The sequence below is a fragment of the Pseudophryne corroboree genome, chromosome 12, assembly GCF_028390025.1.
Source record: "Pseudophryne corroboree isolate aPseCor3 chromosome 12, aPseCor3.hap2, whole genome shotgun sequence".
Taxonomy (NCBI): Eukaryota; Metazoa; Chordata; class Amphibia; order Anura; family Myobatrachidae; genus Pseudophryne; species Pseudophryne corroboree.
Window position 1 is genome coordinate 112,080,626 of NC_086455.1, and position 20,698 is coordinate 112,101,323.

At 49.6% G+C, this 20,698-nt stretch overlaps 1 protein-coding gene across 2 annotated transcripts in view; it reads right to left on the reverse strand.

Moving 5' to 3' along the window:
• Positions 1–19,127, reverse strand: part of BRMS1L (BRMS1 like transcriptional repressor) — a 164,198-nt gene extending 145,071 nt beyond the window's left edge. Inside the window, exon 1 of one of the 2 annotated variants that reach the window (XM_063947856.1) lies at positions 18,862–19,127. In XM_063947856.1, coding sequence (XP_063803926.1) covers positions 18,862–18,997 — 136 coding nt within the window. In that variant the 5' untranslated portion in view covers positions 18,998–19,127. The remainder of the gene's footprint in view (positions 1–18,861) is intronic. The other variant, XM_063947857.1, reaches the window with a different exon arrangement.
• Between the last annotated feature and the right edge of the window lie 1,571 nt (positions 19,128–20,698).

Below are 20,698 nucleotides of genomic sequence, written 5' to 3' on the forward strand. Positions count from 1 at the left end.
AGATGTGTCGTCGGGACCAGCTGTGACTTTGGAATGTTTAGAATCCAGCCGTGCTGTTGTAGCACTTCCTGAGAAAGTGCCACCCCCACTATCAACTGTTCTTTGGACCTCGCCTTTATCAGGAGATCGTCCAAGTACGGGATAATTAAAACTCCCTTCTTGCGAAGGAGTATCATCATTTCGGCCATTACCTTGGTAAAGACCCTCGGTGCCGTGGATAACCCGAACGGCAGCGTCTGGAACGGATAGTGACAGTCCTGTACCACAAATCTGAGGTATTCCTGGTGCGGAGGGTAAATGGGGACATGCAGGTACGCATCCTTGATGTCCAGGGATACCATGTAATCCCCCTCCTCCAGGCTCGCAATAACCGCCCTGAGCGATTCCATCTTTAACTTGAACCTCTTGATATAAGTGTTCAAGGTTTTTAAATTTAAGATGGGTCTCACCGAACCGTCCGGTTTCGGTACCACAAACATTGTGGAGTAGTAACCCTTTCCTTGCTGAAGGAGGGGTACCTTGACGATCACTTTCTGTGAATACAGTTTTTGAATAGCCACCAACACTGCCTCCCTGGCAGAGGGAGTTGCCGGCAAGGCAGATTTTAGGAAACGGCGGGGGGGGGAGACGTCCCGAATTCCAGCCTGTACCCCTGAGATACTACTTGAAGGACCCAGGGATCCACTTGTGAGAGAGCCCACTGTGTGCTGAAAAACCAGAGACGTGCCCCCACCGTTCCCGATTCCGCCTGAGCAGCCCCAGCGTCATGCTGTGGACTTACCGGACGCAGGGGAGGACTTCTGCTCCTGGGAACTAGCTTTTTCCCCCTTCCTCTGCCCCTCGGAAAGGATGAGCCTCTAGCCCGCTTATTTTTCTGGGGCCGAAAGGACTGTACTTGATAATACGGTGCTTTCTTTTGCTGTGGGGTAGCCTGTGGCAAAAAAGTCGATTTCCCAGCAGTAGCTGTGGAAACGAGGTCTGAAAGACCTTCCCCAAAAAGTTCCGCCCCTTTATAGGGTAAAACTTCCATGTGCCGCTTGGAGTCGGCATCACCTGACCATTGCCTAGTCCATAACCCCCGTCTGGCGGCAATGGACATAGCGCTTATTTTTGATGCCAGCCGGCAAATATCCCTCTGTGCATCACGCATGTATAAGACCTCGTCTTTTATATGGTCAATCGTCAGCAAAATATTGTCCCTATTCATGGTATCAATGTTTTCCGACAGGGAGTCTGACCACGCAGCAGCAGCACTGCACATCCAAGCTGATGCAATAGCGGGTCTCAATATAATGCCAGTGTGTGTGTATATAGCTTTTAGGGTACTTTCCAGCTTTCTATCAGCAGGTTCTTTTAGGGCGGCCGTATCCGGAGACTGTAGTGCCACCTTCTTTGATAAGCGTGTCAGCGCTTTATCTACCCTAGGGGGTGTTTCCCAGCGTGACCTATCCTCTGGCGGGAAAGGTTACGCAGCCATTAACCGTTTAGAAATGATCAATTTCTTATCTGGGGAAGTCCACGCTTCCTCACACACCTCATTTAATTCGTCAGATGCAGGAAAAAAATAAGAATTTACTTACCGATAATTCTATTTCTCGTAGTCCGTAGTGGATGCTGGGAACTCCGTAAGGACCATGGGGGATAGCGGCTCCGCAGGAGACTGGGCACAAAAGTAAAAGCTTTCTGACTAGCTGGTGTGCACTGGCTCCTCCCCCCACGACCCTCCTCCAAGCCCCAGTCAGGATACTGTGCCCGGACGAGCGTACATAATAAGGAAGGATCTTGAATCCCGGGTAAGACTCATACCAGCCACACCAATCACACCGTACAACTTGTGATCTGAACCCAGTTAACAGTATGATAAACGTAGGAGCCTCTGAAAAGATGGCTCACAACAATAAACAACCCGATTTTTGTAACAATAACTATATACAAGTATTGCAGACAATCCGCACTTGGGATGGGCGCCCAGCATCCACTACGGACTACGAGAAATAGAATTAATCGGTAAGTAAATTCTTATTTTCTCTGACGTCCTAGTGGATGCTGGGAACTCCGTAAGGACCATGGGGATTATACCAAAGCTCCCAAACGGGCGGGAGAGTGCGGATGACTCTGCAGCACCGAATGAGAGAACTCCAGGTCTTCCTCAGCCAGGGTATCAAATTTGTAAAATTTAGCAAACGTGTTTGCCCCTGACCAAGTAGCTGCTCGGCAAAGTTGTAAAGCCGAGACCCCTCGGGCAGCCGCCCAAGATGAGCCCACTTTCCTTGTGGAATGGGCTTTTACAGATTTTGGCTGTGGCAGGCCTGCCACAGAATGTGCAAGCTGAATTGTACTACAAATCCAACGAGCAATCGTCTGCTTAGAAGCAGGAGCACCCAGCTTGTTGGGTGCATACAGGATAAACAGCGAGTCAGATTTTCTGACTCCAGCCGTCCTGGAAACATATTTTCAGGGCCCTGACTACGTCCAGCAACTTGGAGTCCTCCAAGTCCCTAGTAGCCGCAGGCACCACAATAGGCTGGTTCATGTGAAACGCTGAAACCACCTTAGGGAGAAATTGAGGGCGAGTCCTCAGTTCTGCCCTGTCTGAATGAAAAATTAGGTAAGGGCTTTTATATGACAAAGCCGCCAATTCTGAGACACGCCTGGCTGAAGCCAGGGCTAACAGCATGACCACTTTCCATGTGAGATATTTCAATTCCACAGTGGTGAGTGGTTCAAACCAATGTGATTTTAGGAGACAAAACACTACATTGAGATCCCAAGGTGCCACTGGAGGCACAAAAGGAGGCTGTATATGCAGTACCCCTTTGACAAACGTCTGAACTTCAGGCACTGAAGCAAGTTCTTTTTGGAAGAAGATCGACAGGGCCGAAATTTGAACCTTAATGGACCCTAATTTTAGGCCCATAGATAGTCCTGTTTGCAGGAAATGCAGGAAATGACCCAGTTGAAATTCCTCTGTAGGGGCCTTCTTGGCCTCACACCACGCAACATATTTTCGCCAAAAGCGGTGATAATGTTTTGCGGTTACATCCTTCCTGGCCTTGACCAGGGTAGGGATGACTTCATATGGAATGCCTTTTTCCCTCCCGGGATGAACACTGCTGACAGTGCTATCACATGATTTTCCGCCCAGCGAAGAATCCTTGCAGCTTCTGCCATTGCCCTCCTGCTTCTTGTGCCGCCCTGTCTGTTTACGTGGGCGACTGCCGTGATGTTGGCCGATTGGATCAATACCGACTGACCCTGAAGCAGAGGCCTTGCTTGGCTTAGGGCATTGTAAATTGCCCTTAGTTCCAGGATATTTATGTGAAGAGACGTTTCCATGCTTGACCACAAGCCCTGGAAATTTCTTCCCTGTGTGACTGCTCCCCAGCCTCTCAGGCTGGCATCCGTGGTCACCAGAATCCAGTCCTGAATGCCGAATCTGCGGCCCTCTAGAAGATGAGCACTCTGCAACCACCACAGGAGAGACACCCTTGTCCTTGGAGATAGGGTTATCCGCTGATGCATCTGAAGATGCGATCCGGACCATTTGTCCAGCAGATCCCACTGAAAAGTTCTTGCATGGAATCTTCCGAATGGAATCGCTTCGTAAGAAGCCACCATCTTTCCCAGGACCCTTGTGCATTGATGCACTGACACTTGTCCTGGTTTCAGGAGGTTCCTGACTAGCTCGGATAACTCCCTGGCCTTCTCCTCCGGGAGAAACACCTTTTTCTGGACTGTGTCCAGAATCATCCCTAGGAACAGTAGACGTGTTGTTGGAATCAGCTGCGATTTTGGAATATTTAGAATCCACCCGTGCTGACGTTGCACCACCTGAGATAGTGCTACTCCGACCTCTAACTGCTCCCTGGATCTTGCCCTTATCAGGAGATCGTCCAAGTAAGGGATAATTAAGACGCCTTTTCTTCAAAGAAGAATCATTTCGGCCATTACCTTGGTAAAGACCCGTGGTGCCGTGGACAATCCAAACGGCAGCGTCTGAAACTGATAATGACAGTTCTGTACCACAAACCTGAGGTACCCTTGGTGAGAAGGGTAGATTGGGACATGGAGATAAGCATCTTTGATGTCCAGAGACACCATATAGTCCCCTTCTTCCAGGTTCGCTATCACTGCTCCGAGTGATTCCATCTTGAATTTGAACCTTTTTATGTAAGTGTTCAATGATTTCAGATTTAAAATCGGTCTCACCGAGCCGTCCGGCTTCGGTACCACAAACAGCGTGGAATAATACCCCTTTCCCTGTTGTAGGAGGGGTACCTTGATTATCACCTGCTGGGAATACAGCTTGTGAATAGCTTCCAATACTGCCTCCCTGTCGGAGGGAGACGTTGGTAGAGCAGACTTCAGGAACCGGCGAGAGGGAGACGTCTCGAATTCCAATTTGTACCCCTGTGATACTACCTGCAGGATCCAGGGGTCCACTTGCGAGTGAGCCCACTGCGCGTTGAAATTTTTGAGACGGGCCCCCACCGTGCCTGAGTCCGCTTGTAAAGCCCCAGCGTCATGCTGAAGACTTGGCAGAAGCGGGGGAGGGCTTCTGATCCTGGGAAGAGGCTGCCTGCTGCAGTCTTTTTCCCCTTCCTCTGCCCCGGGGCAGAAATGAGTGGCCTTTTGCCCGCTTGCCCTTATGGGGACGAAAGGACTGAGTTTGAAAAGACGGTGTCTTTTTCTGCTGAGAGGTGACCTGGGGTAAAAAGGTGGATTTCCCAGCCGTGGCCACCAGGTCTGACAGACCGACCCCAAATAACTCCTCCCCTTTATACGGCAAAACTTCCATATGCCGTTTGGAATCCGCATCACCTGACCACTGTCGTGTCCATAAACTTCTTCTGGCAGAAATGGACAACGCACTTACTCTTGATGCCAGGGTGCAAATATCCCTCTGTGCATCTCGCATATATAGTAATGCATCCTTTAAATGCTCTATAGTCTATAATATACTGTCCCTATCCAGGGTATCAATATTTTCAGTCAGGGAATCCGACCAAGCCACTCCAGCGCTGCACATCCAGGCTGAGGCGATTGCTGGTCGTAGTATAACACCAGTATGTGTGTATATACCTTTTAGGATATTTTCCAGCTTTCTATCAGCTGGTTCCTTGAGGGCGGCCGTATCAGGAGACGGTAACGCCACTTGTTTTGATAAGCGTGTGAGCGCCTTATCTACCCTAGGGGGTGTTTCCCAACGCGTCCTAACCTCTGGCGGGAAAGGGTATAATGCCAATAATTTATTAGAAATCAGCAGTTTTTTATCGGGGGAAACCCACGCTTTGTCACACACCTCATTTAATTCATCTGATTCAGGAAAAACTATGGGTAGTTTTTTCACACCCCACATAATACCCCTTTTTGTGGTACTTGTAGTATCAGAAATGTTCAAAGCCTCCTTCATTGCCGTGATCATGTAACGTGTGGCCCTACTGGACATTACGTTTGTCTCGTCACCGTCGACACTGGAGTCAGTATCCGTGTCTGGGTCTGTGTCGACCATCTGAGGTAACGGGCGCTTTAGAGCCCCTGACGGTGTTTGAGACGCCTGGACAGGCACTAACTGATTTGCCGGCTGTCTCATGTCGTCAGTTTTTTGCAAAGTGCTGACACCGTCACGTAATTCCTTCCATACTACCATCCAGTCAGGTGTCGACTCCCTAGGGGGTGACATCACTATTACAGGCAATTGCTCCGCCTCCACATCATTTTCCTCCTCATACATGTCGACACAATCGTACCGACACACAGCACACACACAGGGAATGCTCTGATAGAGAACAGGACCCCACGAGCCCTTTGGGGAGACAGAGGGAGAGTTTGCCAGCACACACCAGAGCGCTATATATATGCAGGGATAACCTTATATAAGTGTTTCTCCCTTCTATAGCTGCTGTATATGTATTTTCTGCCAATTAGTGCCCCCCCTCTCTTGTTTTACCCTGATTCTGTAGCAGGACTGCAGGGGAGAGTCAGGGAACCGTCCTTCCAGCGGAGCTGTGAGGGAAAATGGCGCTTGTGTGCTGAGGAGATAGGCTCCGCCCCCTTTTCGGTGGCCTTTTCTCCCGCTTTTTTTAGGAAAACTGGCAGGGGTTAAATGCATCCATATAGCCCAGGAGCTATATGTGATGCATTTCTTTAGCCATATAAGGTTTAAAACATGTTTTATTGCGTCTCAGGGCGCTCCCCCCCAGCGCCCTGCACCCTCAGTGACCGGAGTGTGAAGTGTGCTGAGAGCAATGGCGCACAGCTGCAGTGCTGTGCGCTACCTTATTGAAGACAGGAACGTCTTCTGCCGCCGATTTTTCCGGACCTCTTCGCTCTTCTGGCTCTGTAAGGGGGCCGGCGGCGCGGCTCCGGGACCCATCCAGGCTGAACCTGTGATCGTCCCTCTGGAGCTAATGTCCAGTAGCCAAGAAGCCCAATCCACTCTGCATGCAGGTGAGTTCGCTTCTTCTCCCCTTAGTCCCACGATGCAGTGAGCCTGTTGCCAGCAGGTCTCACTGAAAATAAAAAAAAATAAAAATAAAATAAAAACCTATTTAAAACTTTTACTCTAGGCAGCTCTGGAGAGCTACCTAGCATGCACCCTTCTCGGCCGGGCACAAAAATCTAACTGGGGCTTGGAGGAGGGTCGTGGGGGGAGGAGCCAGTGCACACCAGCTAGTCAGAAAGCTTTTACTTTTGTGCCCGGTCTCCTGCGGAGCCGCTATCCCCCATGGTCCTTACGGAGTTCCCAGCATCCACTAGGACGTCAGAGAAACTACTGGTAGTTTTCTCACCAAACATAATACCCTTTTTTGTGGTACCTGGGGTATCAGAAATGTGTAATACATTTTTCATAGCCTCAATCATATAACGGGTGGATCTATTGGAGGGTACACTCGTCTCATCATCGTCGACACTGGAGTCGGTATCCGTGTCGACATCTGTAATCTGAGGTAGCGGGCGTTTTAAAGCCCCTGATGACATTTGAGACGCTTGGACAGGCACAAGCTGAGTAGCTGGCTGTCCTATGTCGTCAAACCTTTTATGTAAGGAGCTGACACTGTCACGTAATTCCTTCCATAAGTCCATCCACACTGGTGTCGACCCCGCATGGGGTGACATCACATTCACAGGCATTTGCTCCGCCTCCACATCATTGTCCTCATCATACATGTCGACACAGCAGTACCGACACCCAGCAGACACACAGGGAATGCTCTTACAGAGGACAGGACCCCACAAAGCCCTTTGGGGAGACAGAGGGAGAGTATGCCAGCACACACCAGGGCGCTATATAACACAGGGATATCACTATACAGAGTGTTTTCCCCTATAGCTGCCTATAATATATATATATATATATATATAAATTGTGCCCCCCCTCTCTTTTTTACCCTTTCTGTAGTGCAGGACTGCAGGGGAGAGCCAGCTGTGAGGAAATAATGGCGCCAGTGTGCTGAGGGAGTTGGCTCCGCCCCTTTTTCGGCGGGCTTTCTCCCACTATTTTATCGTTTCTGGCAGGGGTTAATATACACCTATATAGCCTCTGGAGGCTATATATGGTGTTAGTTTTTCCAGCCAAGGTGTTATTATTGCTGCTCAGGGCGCGGCGCCCCCCCCCCAGCGCCCTGCACCCATCAGTGACCGCAGTGTGTGGTGTGCATGAGGAGCAATGGCGCACAGCTGCAGTGCTGTGCGCTACCTTGGAGAAGACAGAAGTCTTCAGCCGCCGATTTTCCGGACCACCTTCTTGTTTCTGGCTCTGTAAGGGGGACGGCGGCGCGGCTCCGGGAACGGACGACGAGGTCGGGTCCTGTGTTCGATCCCTCTGGAGCTAATGGTGTCCAGTAGCCTAAGAAGCCCAAGCTACCACCACTTAGGTAGGTTCGCTTCTTCTCCCCTTAGTCCCTCGTTGCAGTGAGCCTGTTGCCAGCAGGTCTCACTGAAAATAAAAAACCTAAACTATACTTTCTTCTAGGAGCTCAGGAGAGCCCCTAGTGTGCATCCAGCTCAGCCGGGCACAGAAATCTAACTGAGGCTTGGAGGAGGGTCATAGGGGGAGGAGCCAGTGCACACCAGATAGTCCTAAATCTTTCTTAGATGTGCCCAGTCTCCTGCGGAGCTGTCTATTCCCCATGGTCCTTACGGAGTCCCCAGCATCCACTAGGATGTTAGAGAAAAGGTATTTAACCGATTAAAATGACTGCATCCCTCAAAAGAATGCGTCACCAACTGTTGCCAGGGAATCTAACTCCCGAAGTTAGACTTACCAGGAATATCCACCGAGATTGGATGAACTGAGGCATCCCCCCAACTAGCGGTACACCATCCCAGGGAAAAACTCCAGTAACTCTCGGAGTCAGCCTCAGCAGTCCCCCGGCCACACTACCTGTATACATACGGCAGCCTGCCGCAAATTTATAGAGAGGATCCAACATAAGGAACCTCCCTTCTCTTTAGGGTAAATCTATTTTATGACTTACCGAACACAAACACTCCCTCATGTGCCTGTTATGCAAAAAGCCCGCAGCATAGAAAAATAATCATATCACTTAGCTTTCCTGTATACGATCCGTTGAGACAGTGCCCCGTGTCGACCAGTCGTTGACTTTCACAATATTCCATCCGTGGCGGAAAAGGAATAACCCTTCAGACTTCTGGAGAGGGTGTGAGTCACAGCCGACCTAGAGCTTTATCAACAGAGCGACCAGCACATGAGAAGGAATACCATTACATCAGTATTCATCATAAATCATATGAATTTACATATTGTAATACACATATAGCCACATATCCTAAATATACATATAACATACATATAATAGGATTGTCCCGAGCCTTCAGGTCCCCAGTGACATTAATGTGTTCTGAACGTGTATGACCATGTACTGAAAAGCCCCAGTTGTGGATCTACCAGGAAACATTATAGTCGACAGAAAACCCCAGAATTCGTCGACAGCAGAGATTAGTAACCAGGCAAAATTACAGTCTTGCGACCCCAAGGGGTCCGAGGGAAGCAACGTACAACTGTCTATACACAGGTGTAAGTCAGATACAGCATGTCGAGTTACCCCCGGTGACAACAGTTGGTGCCGACAGGGTCAACCACATACCATTGTACCTCCCATATAACATTTACTTTTTATGTTGTAGCAAGTACCCACGTGTGTCGGCGATGCCGACAGTGAACCCCATAGGTGTTTATAACAGAACACTCACACCTGTCGACACAAGTGTACTAAAATGGGTATATCTGACAGGGAGCACACAGAAAATACGCACAAGAATTATTTCATGCTCATTCCTAACTCAACTAGTGTTATATATGTGTACATAACACTAAAACACTGTGTGTCCCCCTTATTTGTGCATTACATACTTCTTGGCGGGGACAGAGAGAAAATGGCGCGGACCCTGTATGTGTGAGGGCTAAGCTCCGCCCCCCTCAGCGCGCTATAGCTCCATTATATTATATAGATACAGGTCTGGCACCGTATATAGTGTAAATACACTATATACCATAGGAAACTAATGCTGCTCAGGTCGCCCCGTACCCAAGAAAACCATTCAGCGTGTGGGAGCACCGGCGCGCAGCGCGCCCACAGCTGGCGGGGGTATCGGCCGCGGCGTCCGGGGCATCGTATGCACCTTTTTTCCCTGTGAAAACAGCCCTCAGTAACTGCCGCCCTGCACCCATGGAAGCCGGCGGCGCTGGAGAAATGGCGCTTAGTGCGCTATAACATGCTGGCGGGGGTCAGGGACACGGAGCCCCGGCACCTCAATGCACTATATTACAGTGCTTTAAAAAAAAAAAAAAACTAACTTGCTGCCCAGGGCGCTACCCCCCCCAGCGCCCTGCACCCGTGTAAGCAAGCGGCGGGGGATCAATGGCGCGCCGTGCGCTGTAGCATGCTGGCGGGGGTATGAGACACGGCTCCAAGGCACCGAAAATGCTTTCACTGCCAGCCTAACAAGAAAACAGTAACTTGCTGCCCAGGGCGCTCTCTCCCCCCCCCCCCCCCCCTGAGAGTGCTGTTGGTGTGTGGGAGCATGGAGCGCAGTGCGACCGCTGTACCTCAGCTACTGAAGTCTTCTGCCGTCACTGAAGTCTTCTGTTCTTCACATACTCACCCAGCTTCTTTCTTCTGGCTTCTGTGAGGGGGTGACGGCACGGCTCCGGGAACAAGCAGCTAGGCGAACCAAGTGATCGAACCCTCTGGAGCTAAAGGTGTCCAATAGCCAAGAAGCAGAGCCCTTGAACTAAGAAGTAGGTTCTGCTTCTCTCCCCTCACTCCCACGCTGCAGGGAGCCTGTAGCCAGCAGGTCTACCTGAAAATAAAAAACCTAACAAAGTCTTTCAGAGAAACTCAGTAGAGCTCCCCTAGTGTGTGTCCATTCACTCCTGGGCACAAAGTCTAACTGAAGTCTGGAGGAGGGGCATAGAGGGAGGAGCCAGTTCACACCCAGTTTAAGTCTTTATAGTGTGCCCAAGCTCCTGCGGATCAGTCTATACCCCATGGTCCCCAGCATCCTCTAGGACGTAAGAGAAAACAAACATATAGAATAAATGCAGAAAACTCTTCAGGAGCTTCCCTAAGCGTGACCGGCTCCTCCGGGCACATTTTCTAAACTGAGTCTGGTAGGAGGGGCATAGAGGGAGGAGGCAGCCCACACTATCAAATTCTTAAAGTGCCATGGCTCCTAGTGGACCCATCTATACCCATGGTACTAAATGGAACTCCAGTATCCTCTAGGACGTAAGAGTAATATAGTATATAAATTACAAGCACTACTCTACAAAATACAGTGTCCAAAAAGAAGTCAATCAAATAAAATAGGCATGTGTTGTTCCCTGCTAATCATAAGCTGTACTACAACAGAACTTTAATATCAGTAGGTTTCTACACCATTTAGACCACCAGAAAATCTTCACGCAGCCATAATTCCAGGTATGTGCATGTGTTACTGAAGCAAGAAGTACAGGACAACAAGACCATGGACAGCGCTCTATACAAGGGGCAGATAAAACATCCATCTGATCCAAGTTCAGGGTTGGGGGGGGGGGGGGGGAGGAGTCTTTTTTCGGTTTAAACCATTTTTGTTTGGTCATCATGTATTAGCAACCTTTATCAACCATGTTTTAATGCTTTCCAACATTAATAATATTAGGCTTTGATTTGATTTGTTTTACATTTTTAATACAACCAAAAAAATTTTTTTTTTTTTTTTTTACAGCTTATTATTTCTATTACATCTGAATATATACATAGACTAAACATATTAAAACATGTAAAGTACTCAGAAAATAAGAATTTACTTACCGATAATTCTATTTCTCGGAGTCCGTAGTGGATGCTGGGGTTCCTGAAAGGACCATGGGGAATAGCGGCTCCGCAGGAGACAGGGCACAAAAGTAAAGCTTTTACAGGTCAGGTGGTGTGTACTGGCTCCTCCCCCCATGACCCTCCTCCAGACTCCAGTTAGGTACCGTGCCCGGACGAGCGTACACAATAAGGGAGGATTTTGAATCCCGGGTAAGACTCATACCAGCCACACCAATCACACCGTACAACTTGTGATCTAAACCCAGTTAACAGTATGATAACAGAGGAGCCTCTGAAAGATGGCTTCCTAAACAATAACCCGAATTAGTTAACAATAACTATGTACAAGTATTGCAGATAATCCGCACTTGGGATGGGCGCCCAGCATCCACTACGGACTCCGAGAAATAGAATTATCGGTAAGTAAATTCTTATTTTCTCTATCGTCCTAAGTGGATGCTGGGGTTCCTGAAAGGACCATGGGGATTATACCAAAGCTCCCAAACGGGCGGGAGAGTGCGGATGACTCTGCAGCACCGAATGAGAGAACTCCAGGTCCTCCTTTGCCAGGGTATCAAATTTGTAAAAATTTACAAACGTGTTCTCCCCTGACCACGTAGCTGCTCGGCAGAGTTGTAATGCCGAGACCCCTCGGGCAGCCGCCCAAGATGAGCCCACCTTCCTTGCGGAATGGGCCTTAACAGATTTAGGCTGTGGCAGGCCTGCCACAGAATGTACAAGTTGAATTTTGTTACAAATCCAACGAGCAATCGACTGCTTAGAAGCAGGTGCACCCAACTTGTTGGGTGCATACAGTATAAACAGCGAGTCAGATTTTCTGACTCCAGCCGTCCTATAAATGTATATTTTTAAGGCTCTGACAACGTCCAACAACTTGGAGTCCTTCAAGTCGTCTGTAGCCGCAGGCACTACAATAGGCTGGTTCAGGTGAAACGCTGATACCACCTTAGGGAGAAAATGCGGACGCGTCCGCAGCTCTGCCCTATGTCGAATGGAAAATTAAATAAGGGCTTTTATAAAACAAAGCCGCCAGTTCAGATACTCTCCCGGCCGAAGCCAGGGCCAGTAACATAGTCACTTTCCATGTGAGATATTTCAAATCCACATTCTTTAGTGGTTCAAACCAATTGGATTTGAGGAAATCTAAAACTACATTTAGATCCCACGGTGCCACCTTAGGCACCACAGGAGGCTGTATATGCAGTACTCCTTTGATAAAAATCTGGACCTCAGGGACTGAGGCCAATTCTTTTTGGAAGAATATTGATAGGGCCGAAATTTGAACCTTAATAGATCCCAATTTGAGACCTATAGACAATCCTGATTGCAGGAAATGTAGGAAAACGACCCAGTTGAAATTCCTCCATCGGAGCACTCCGCTGCTCGCACCACGCAACATATTTTCGCCAAATACGGCGATAATGCTTCGCGGTGACTTCCTTCCTTGCCTTTATCAAGGTAGGAATGACTTCTTCTGGAATGCCTTTTCCTTTTAGGATCTGGCATTCAAACGCCATGCCGTCAAACGCAGCCGCGGTAAGTCTTGAAAAAGACAAGGACCCTGCTGAAGCAGGTCCCTTCTCAGAAGTAGAGGCCACGGATCGTCCGTGACCATCTCTTGAAGTTCCGGGTACCAAGTCCTTCTTGGCCAATCCGGAGCCACTAGTCTTACTCCTCTTTGCCGTATAATCCTCAATACCTTTGGTATGAGAGGCAGAGGAGGAAACACATATACCGACTGGTACACCCAAGGTGTTACCAGCGCGTCCACAGCTATTGCCTGCGGATCTCTTGACCTGGCGCAATACCTGTCCAGTGTTTTGTTGAGGCGAGACGCCATCATGTCCACCATTGGTTTTACCCAACGGTTTAATAGCATGTGGAAAACTTCTGGATGAAGTCCCCACTCTCCCGGGTGAAGGTCGTGTCTGCTGAGGAAGTCTGCTTCCCAGTTGTCCACGCCCGGGATGAATACTGCCGACAGTGCTATCACGTGATTCTCCGCCCAGCGAAGGATCCTGGCAGCTTCTGCCATTGCCCTCCTGCTTCTTGTGCCGCCCTGTCTGTTTACATGGGCGACTGCCGTGATGTTGTCCGACTGGATCAACACCGGTCTTCCTTGAAGCAGAGGTTCCGCCTGGCTTAGAGCATTGTAGATTGCTCTTAGTTCCAGAATGCTTATGTGAAGAGACTTTTTCAGGCTCGACCACACTCCCTGGAAATTTCTTCCCTGTGTGACTGCTCCCCAGCCTCTCAGGCTGGCATCCGTGGTCACCAGGATCCAATCCTGCATGCCGAATCTGCGGCCCTCCAATAGATGAGCCTCCTGCAACCACCACAGAAGGGATACCCTTGTCCTCGGCGACAGGGTTATCCGCAGGTGCATCTGAAGATGCGACCCTGACCATTTGTCCAACAGATCCCTTTGCATGGAATCTGCCGAAAGGGATTGCTTCGTAAGAAGCTACCATTTTTTCCCAGGACTCTTGTGCATTGATGTACAGACACCTTTCCTGGTTTTAGGAGGTTCCTGACCAGGTCAGATAACTCCTTGGCTTTTTCTTCGGGAAGAAAAACCTTTTTCTGAACTGTGTCCAGAATCATCCCCAGGAACAGCAGACGAGTTGTCGGCATTAATTGGGATTTTGGAATATTCAGAATCCATCCGTGCTGCTTTAGCACCTCTTGAGATAGTGCTAAACCCATCTCTAGCTGTTCTCTGGACCTTGCCCTTATTAGGAGATCGTCCAAGTATGGGATAATTAATACGCCTTTTCTTCGAAGAAGAAATATTATCTCGGCCATTACCTTTGTAAAGACCCGAGGTGCCGTGGACAAACCAAACGGCAGCGTCTGAAACTGATAGTGACAGTTTCGTACAACGAACCTGAGGTACCCCTGGTGTGAGGGGTAATTGGAACGTGGAGATACGCATCCTTGATGTCCAAGGATACCATAAAGTCCCCTTCTTCCAGGTTCGCTATCACTGCTCTGAGTGACTCCATCTTGAACTTGAACTTCTTTATGTACAGGTTCAAGGACTTCAGATTTAGAATAGGCCTTACCGAGCCATCCGGCTTCGGTACCACAAAAAGAGTGGAATAATACCCCTTCCCTTGTTGTAGAAGAGGTACCTTGACTATCACCTGCTGAGAATACAGCTTGTGAATGGCTTCCAAAACCGTCTCCCTTTCTGAGGGGGACGTTGGTAAAGCAGACTTCAGGAAACGGCGAGGTGGCTCTGTCTCTAATTTCAACCTGTACCCCTGAGATATTATCTGCAGGATCCAGGGATTTACCTGCGAGTGAGCCCACTGCGCGCTGTAATTTTTGAGACGACCGCCTACCGCCCCCGAGTCCGCTTGCGAAGCCCCAGCGTCATGCTGAGGCTTTTGTAGAAGCCGGGGAGGGCTTCTGTTCCTGGGAAGGAGCTGCCTGTTGCTGTCTCTTCCCTCGTCCTCTGCCTCGTGGCAGATATGAATAGCCCTTTGCTCTCTTATTTTTAAAGGAACGAAAGGGCTGTGGTTGAAAGGTCGGTGCCTTTTTCTGTTGGGGAGTGACTTGAGGTAGAAAGGTGGATTTCCCGGCCGTAGCCGTGGCCACCAAATCCGATAGACCGACCCCAAATAACTCCTCTACGCATCGCCTGTCCACTGTCGTGTCCATAAAGCTCTTCTGGCCGAAATGGACATAGCACTTACCCGTGATGCCAGTGTGCAGATATCTCTCTGTGCATCACGCATATAAAGAAATGCATCCTTTATTTGTTCTAACGACAGTAAAATATTGTCCCTGTCCAGGGTATCAATATTTTCGATCAGGGACTCTGACCAAACTACCCCAGCACTGCACATCCAGGCAGTCGCAATAGCTGGTCGTAGTATAACACCTGCATGTGTGTATATACCTTTTTGGATATTTTCCATCCTCCTATCTGATGGATCTTTAAGTGCGGCCGTCTCAGGAGAGGGTAACGCCACTTGTTTTGATAAGCGTGTTAGCGCTTTGTCCACCCTAGGAGGTGTTTCCCAGCGCTCCCTAACCTCTGGCGGGAAAGGGTATAAAGCCAATAACTTCTTTGAAATTAGCAGTTTTTTATCGGGGCCACCCCACGCTTCATCACACACGTCATTTAATTCTTCTGATTCGGTAAAAACTACTGGTAGTTTTTTCACACCCCACATAATACCCTGTTTAGTGGTACCTGTAGTATCAGCTAAATGTAACATCTCCTTTATTGCCAAAATCATATAACGTGTGGCCCTACTGGAAAATACGGTTGATTCGTCACCTTCACCACCGGAATCAGTGCCTGTGTCTGGGTCTGTGTCGACCGACTGAGGCAAGGGGCGTTTTACAGCCCCTGACGGTGTTTGAGGCGCCTGGACAGGCACTAATTGAGTGTCCGGCCGCCTCATGTCGGCAAACGACTGCTTAAGCGAGTTGACGCTATCCCGTAATTCCACAAATAAAGGCATCCATTCTGGTGTCGACCCCCTAGGAGGTGACATCCTCATATTTGGCAATTGCTCCGCCTCCACACCAATAACGTCCTCATACATGTCGACACACACGTACCGACACACAGCAGACACACAGGGAATGCTCTATACGAAGACAGGACCCACTAGCCCTTTGGGGAGACAGAGGGAGAGTCTGCCAGCACACACCAAAAAGCGCTATATATGACAGGGATAGCCTTATGATTAAGTGCTCCCTTATAGCTGCTTTTATATTAATATATTGCCATTTATTTTGCCCCCCCTCTCTGTTATACCCTGTTTCTGTAGTGCAGTGCAGGGGAGAGACCTGGGAGCCTTCCTGACCAGCGGAGCTGTGACAGAAAATGGCGCCGTGTGCTGAGGAGATAGGCCCCGCCCCTTTTCCGGCGGGCTCGTCTCCCGCTATTTAGTACATTTAGGCAGGGGTAAATATCTCCATATAGCCTCTGGGGCTATATGTGAGGTATTTTTAGCCTTTTTAAAGGTTTTCATTTGCCTCCCAGGGCGCCCCCCCCCCCAGCGCCCTGCACCCTCAGTGACTGCCGTGTGAAGTGTGCTGAGAGGAAAATGGCGCACAGCTGCAGTGCTGTGCGCTACCTTAAGAAGACTGCAGGAGTCTTCAGCCGCCGATTCTGGACCTCTTCTTGCTTCAGCATCTGTGAGGGGGCCGGCGGCGTGGCTCCGGTGACCATCCAGGCTGTACCTGTGATCGTCCCTCTGGAGCTTCATGTCCAGTAGCCAAGAAGCCAATCCATCCTGCACGCAGGTGAGTTCACTTCTTCTCCCCTCTGTCCCTCGTTGCAGTGATCCTGTTGCCAGCAGGAATCACTGTAAAATAAAAAACCTAAGCTAAACTCTCTAAGCAGCTCTTTATGAGAGCCACCTAGAATTGCACCCTTCTCGGCCGGGCACAAAAATCTAACTGGAGTCTGGAGGAGGGTCATGGGGGGAGGAGCCAGTACACACCACCTGACCTGTAAAAGCTTTACTTTTGTGCCCTGTCTCCTGCGGAGCCGCTATTCCCCATGGTCCTTTCAGGAACCCCAGCATCCACTTAGGACGATAGAGAAATAGATGAAAATGAAAATAACAACAAGTTAAATGTAAGCGTTAGTCCTACTTATTACTTATCCTAGATTTTAAAAGCCAAGGCTGCTCCTCACCTGTTATGTGCGCTGCCTGCCACTAGAGGCCGCCACACGGTCCAAATGAAACCTTTGTGGGCTAGAAGCGGACACAGCTGAAAGTGAAACTAATACTGCAGGGAGATATTACAGCCTCCTACCCTGCTGCTTATACTGAACTGACTTTCACACTGGCTTCATACGGAGAGAAGGGGCTGGGGTGAGAGTGGAGGTAGGAGCAGATACGGACTGGGAGAGTGGGATAGGGGCAAATAGAGACTGGGGGAGGGGGGGGGGGGGGGAAGGGCAGGATGGTTGGGACAGATAGGGACTGGGGAGAGAGGGAGGAGGGATTGGGTTAGATAGGCACTGGGGAGAGAGATGCAATTTTCTCTATATATTCACCTGTGACACGGACACAGACTCCTTATATACACTGCACTCCCATAACCCTCCATATAGTGCCCCCTATACAGAGGTCACCCCCTCCTCCATATACTGATCTCGCTATATACCGCATACCCTGCGGCTCCCCCTTCCATATACTATGCTGCAACCCCAGGTTACTTCCCACACCAGGATTTGGCAAAAAGTAGCAGCAGTAACCAGATGTAGGAACCACAAGACGGCCCCGCATCGCTCAAAGCGGAGGTATCGGGGATACGTGTGTGGAGTGGAGGGGTAGGAAGAGAGGAGACCCTGTGTCAGGTGAGCAGTACGGTGACCAGGGGTCAGTGCTGGGGCTGAAGGGGTTCCAGTCTATAGATAGACAGTCATTAGGAAGACACCATATGATCGACAGACAGTCAGGTTTTTGTTGTATCTCTGTGCTTTTTACAACTACGCGTTTACACTGCCCCTTAACCCAGGTCCTACCTGTGACCGGGATCAGTAAGCAGAACCGGCAGGCGGGTGGGATACCGGTCACCAGTATGCCAGCAGCGGGGCGAGCACTAGCAAGCCCCTTGAGGGCTCGCTGTGATCGCCACACTGCAGGTACAGTGGCATGCTGCGCTCGCCACAGGTTCTATTCCCCCTCTATAGGTGTCGTGGACACACAGGGAGAAAAGCCTGTGGAGCTGGAATGCCGGCAGCATTTCAGGTCTAGCCAGGATTCCGGCATCGGAATGGCAACGTCCAGGATCCCGACTATCGGTATGGTAATCGCTTCCCCTGCGACCACCCCTTTAAGTTTCCCAGGTTGGATTCCCAGGTAATTGGACCCCCTTTCCTCTGAACAAAAACTCAGGTTGGCGTGCATTCATGTGCAAAACCCAGGTTCCTCAAGGCAGCAGAATAGTCCAGAGGCTGGACTCTGGTTTTATTGCAGGGTCTTTCCTCTGCCAAGGCTTGGAGAGGACATCACCAAGCACCAGCTCTCCCCACGCATTTAGGAAGACACAGGCCACAATGTTCACACTGCAGGCTACACGGGTCGACCCTGGTAGCTAATGTTTAGTGTGAAAGTGGCTTTATTTGCACATATAGGGACGGTCACCAATGAGGACCACTCTCTCCACACCAGGGTTCAGCACTCTGGAATCTGCGGCTGCAGGTAGTAACCTGCAGAGTAGTATACTATGCTGCCACTAGTATATCCCACGAGTAACGTTATACAGAGGACCTCACAGAGCAGAGTGGCCGGGGCATTGGTGACATCCCCCCCCCCCCCCCAACTGTACCTGTCTGGCCGGTGCAGTACCGTTTTACTATGGTCTGTACCGGCCAAAATGGGCTTTGTACCGATTTTTTGGTCACTAAATCTCCATAGGAAGTATAGGGAAGGGGGCGCCGTGGCCACGCCCCTTTTCCTAATTTGTACCGGTTCTGAGTGTTCAATGTTGGAGGGTATGTGGTGATGGGCACAGCCTTGTATGAATGAGATGCAGTTACCCGAGCTGTCTCCCTCCTCGCTGCCGCTGGAGCTATCCGTGTCTTCATCCTCCGAGCTGCTGCCCTCGTTTTCCGGGTAATCCACCTCCATGTCATTGTGGTTACTCTCCTTCTTCTCTCTCGAATGAACCGGCATTTCCGCCGTCACTGGCCGTCTGCAGGAACCACCAGTTCTACCTCCCTCCTCCGGTGCGAACTAATCTATTCACACAATCTAACGTTTACTACCATAACCCCGCCCACAATGTGCCTGTCGAGCTTCTGATTGCCTGGCAGCTCTCCACCTCTCTCCTAATTGGCTGTAGGTCTCCTTTCTCCTCTACACATTACTAAGTTTGGCTGAGAGTGAAAGGCGTGCGCCTTGCATTTGAGGTGCATGACGGGATATGTAGTCTTGGTCAAATCCATTTTCATTAGTAGATTAACACATTTGATCAGGGATGGGACTACGTATACCTAGAGGTATTGCGAAACAGCGTGGCTTTCGGGCGTTTTATAAACAGAAAGCTCGGCAGACTGAAATAATCAAATGCCCATGCTGGTGCTTGTGGATGGCTCATGGTTATAGAAGGTTATTTTTACATTGGCTATACATTTTTGTAAACAAACTTGTTTCATTTTTATACATGGTGTGAAGGGTAAACCATGTGTTAGTGGAGGTTATGTTTTACGACTATGTGGGTCACGAGTGGAAATGGGTAATTCAGACTGCATCGCTGCAACAGCAGTGATCGCAGTCTGAATAACTTTGTGGACTGCGCACGCGCACCCCGGGAGCCCAGTGAGATGCTATCAGCATCTCACTGGCAGCTATCGCCTCTGCCTGATTGACAGGCAAAGGCGGATGCGGGGCGAGAAGCGCATGCCAACAGCATTAGAACGTCGTTGGTGGGGCGCGGTCCGGACAATGGAGGCGTGTCCAGACAGTTGGGGGGGAAGCGGGCCGCGGCGGCTGCATGACATCACATGCAGCAGCTGCAACCCAGATCGCGGCGTGTAGCTCCCTGCCAGCGCGCAGGAGCTGCGCAGGTAGGGAGCTACTGGCCAGGTACAAAGACATAGCCCTGTGCTGGGCGTCCCCCGCATGTCAGAGTAAACGATCGTAGATGTGCTAAATTTAACACATCTACGATCAACTCTGTATAACCCCCATAGTCCCTTCTAGTCGGCATACTGACTATCAGGATTTCCAGTGTTCGGATGCAGGGGGAAGTTTTGTGACTGTCGGTTACATAACTACATCCCCTGTATGTAGGTTTGTGACGTGTAACTGCGGTGGCCATTATTTAAATCTTTGGTGATTTTTTATTTTTTTATTTAGCTGCAGTTTTGCCTTGATAAATGGACATGAACGATTACATTGATACGATATTGTCAATCTGTGGGCGCACAGGTGGACGAGGAGGAAGTGGAAATGACAATGTTACAAAATCTGATTCCAGAATTTGATTTACGGTGGTTGCTTTGGAGTCTATTGATACCAAGCTGACAACAGAAATTGGAAGGGCCAAGCTACTACAGTTCCAAAAATGTATTCCTGTCGAGACCATAGCTGAGGGTCCTGCCATACTTGCAAAAGGGCACAAAGTCCAAAAGGCTCAAGCTCAAGTGTTTTGTGTGTCATAAGTTGGGACATAAGGCTTCAGATTGTAGGATGAGAAATTCCAGTGGTGTGCAGAAGCAGCGTGACAAACCAAACAAGTCAGCGCTGAATGTAGCAGATAGTCACAAGAAGGATTGCTGGTACATGGACTCGGGGGCCACTAGACATTTCAGTTGCAGTCAGCATTGGTTCAGTTCTTTAACACTGTGTGAACCCACTACAGTAAAAGGGATT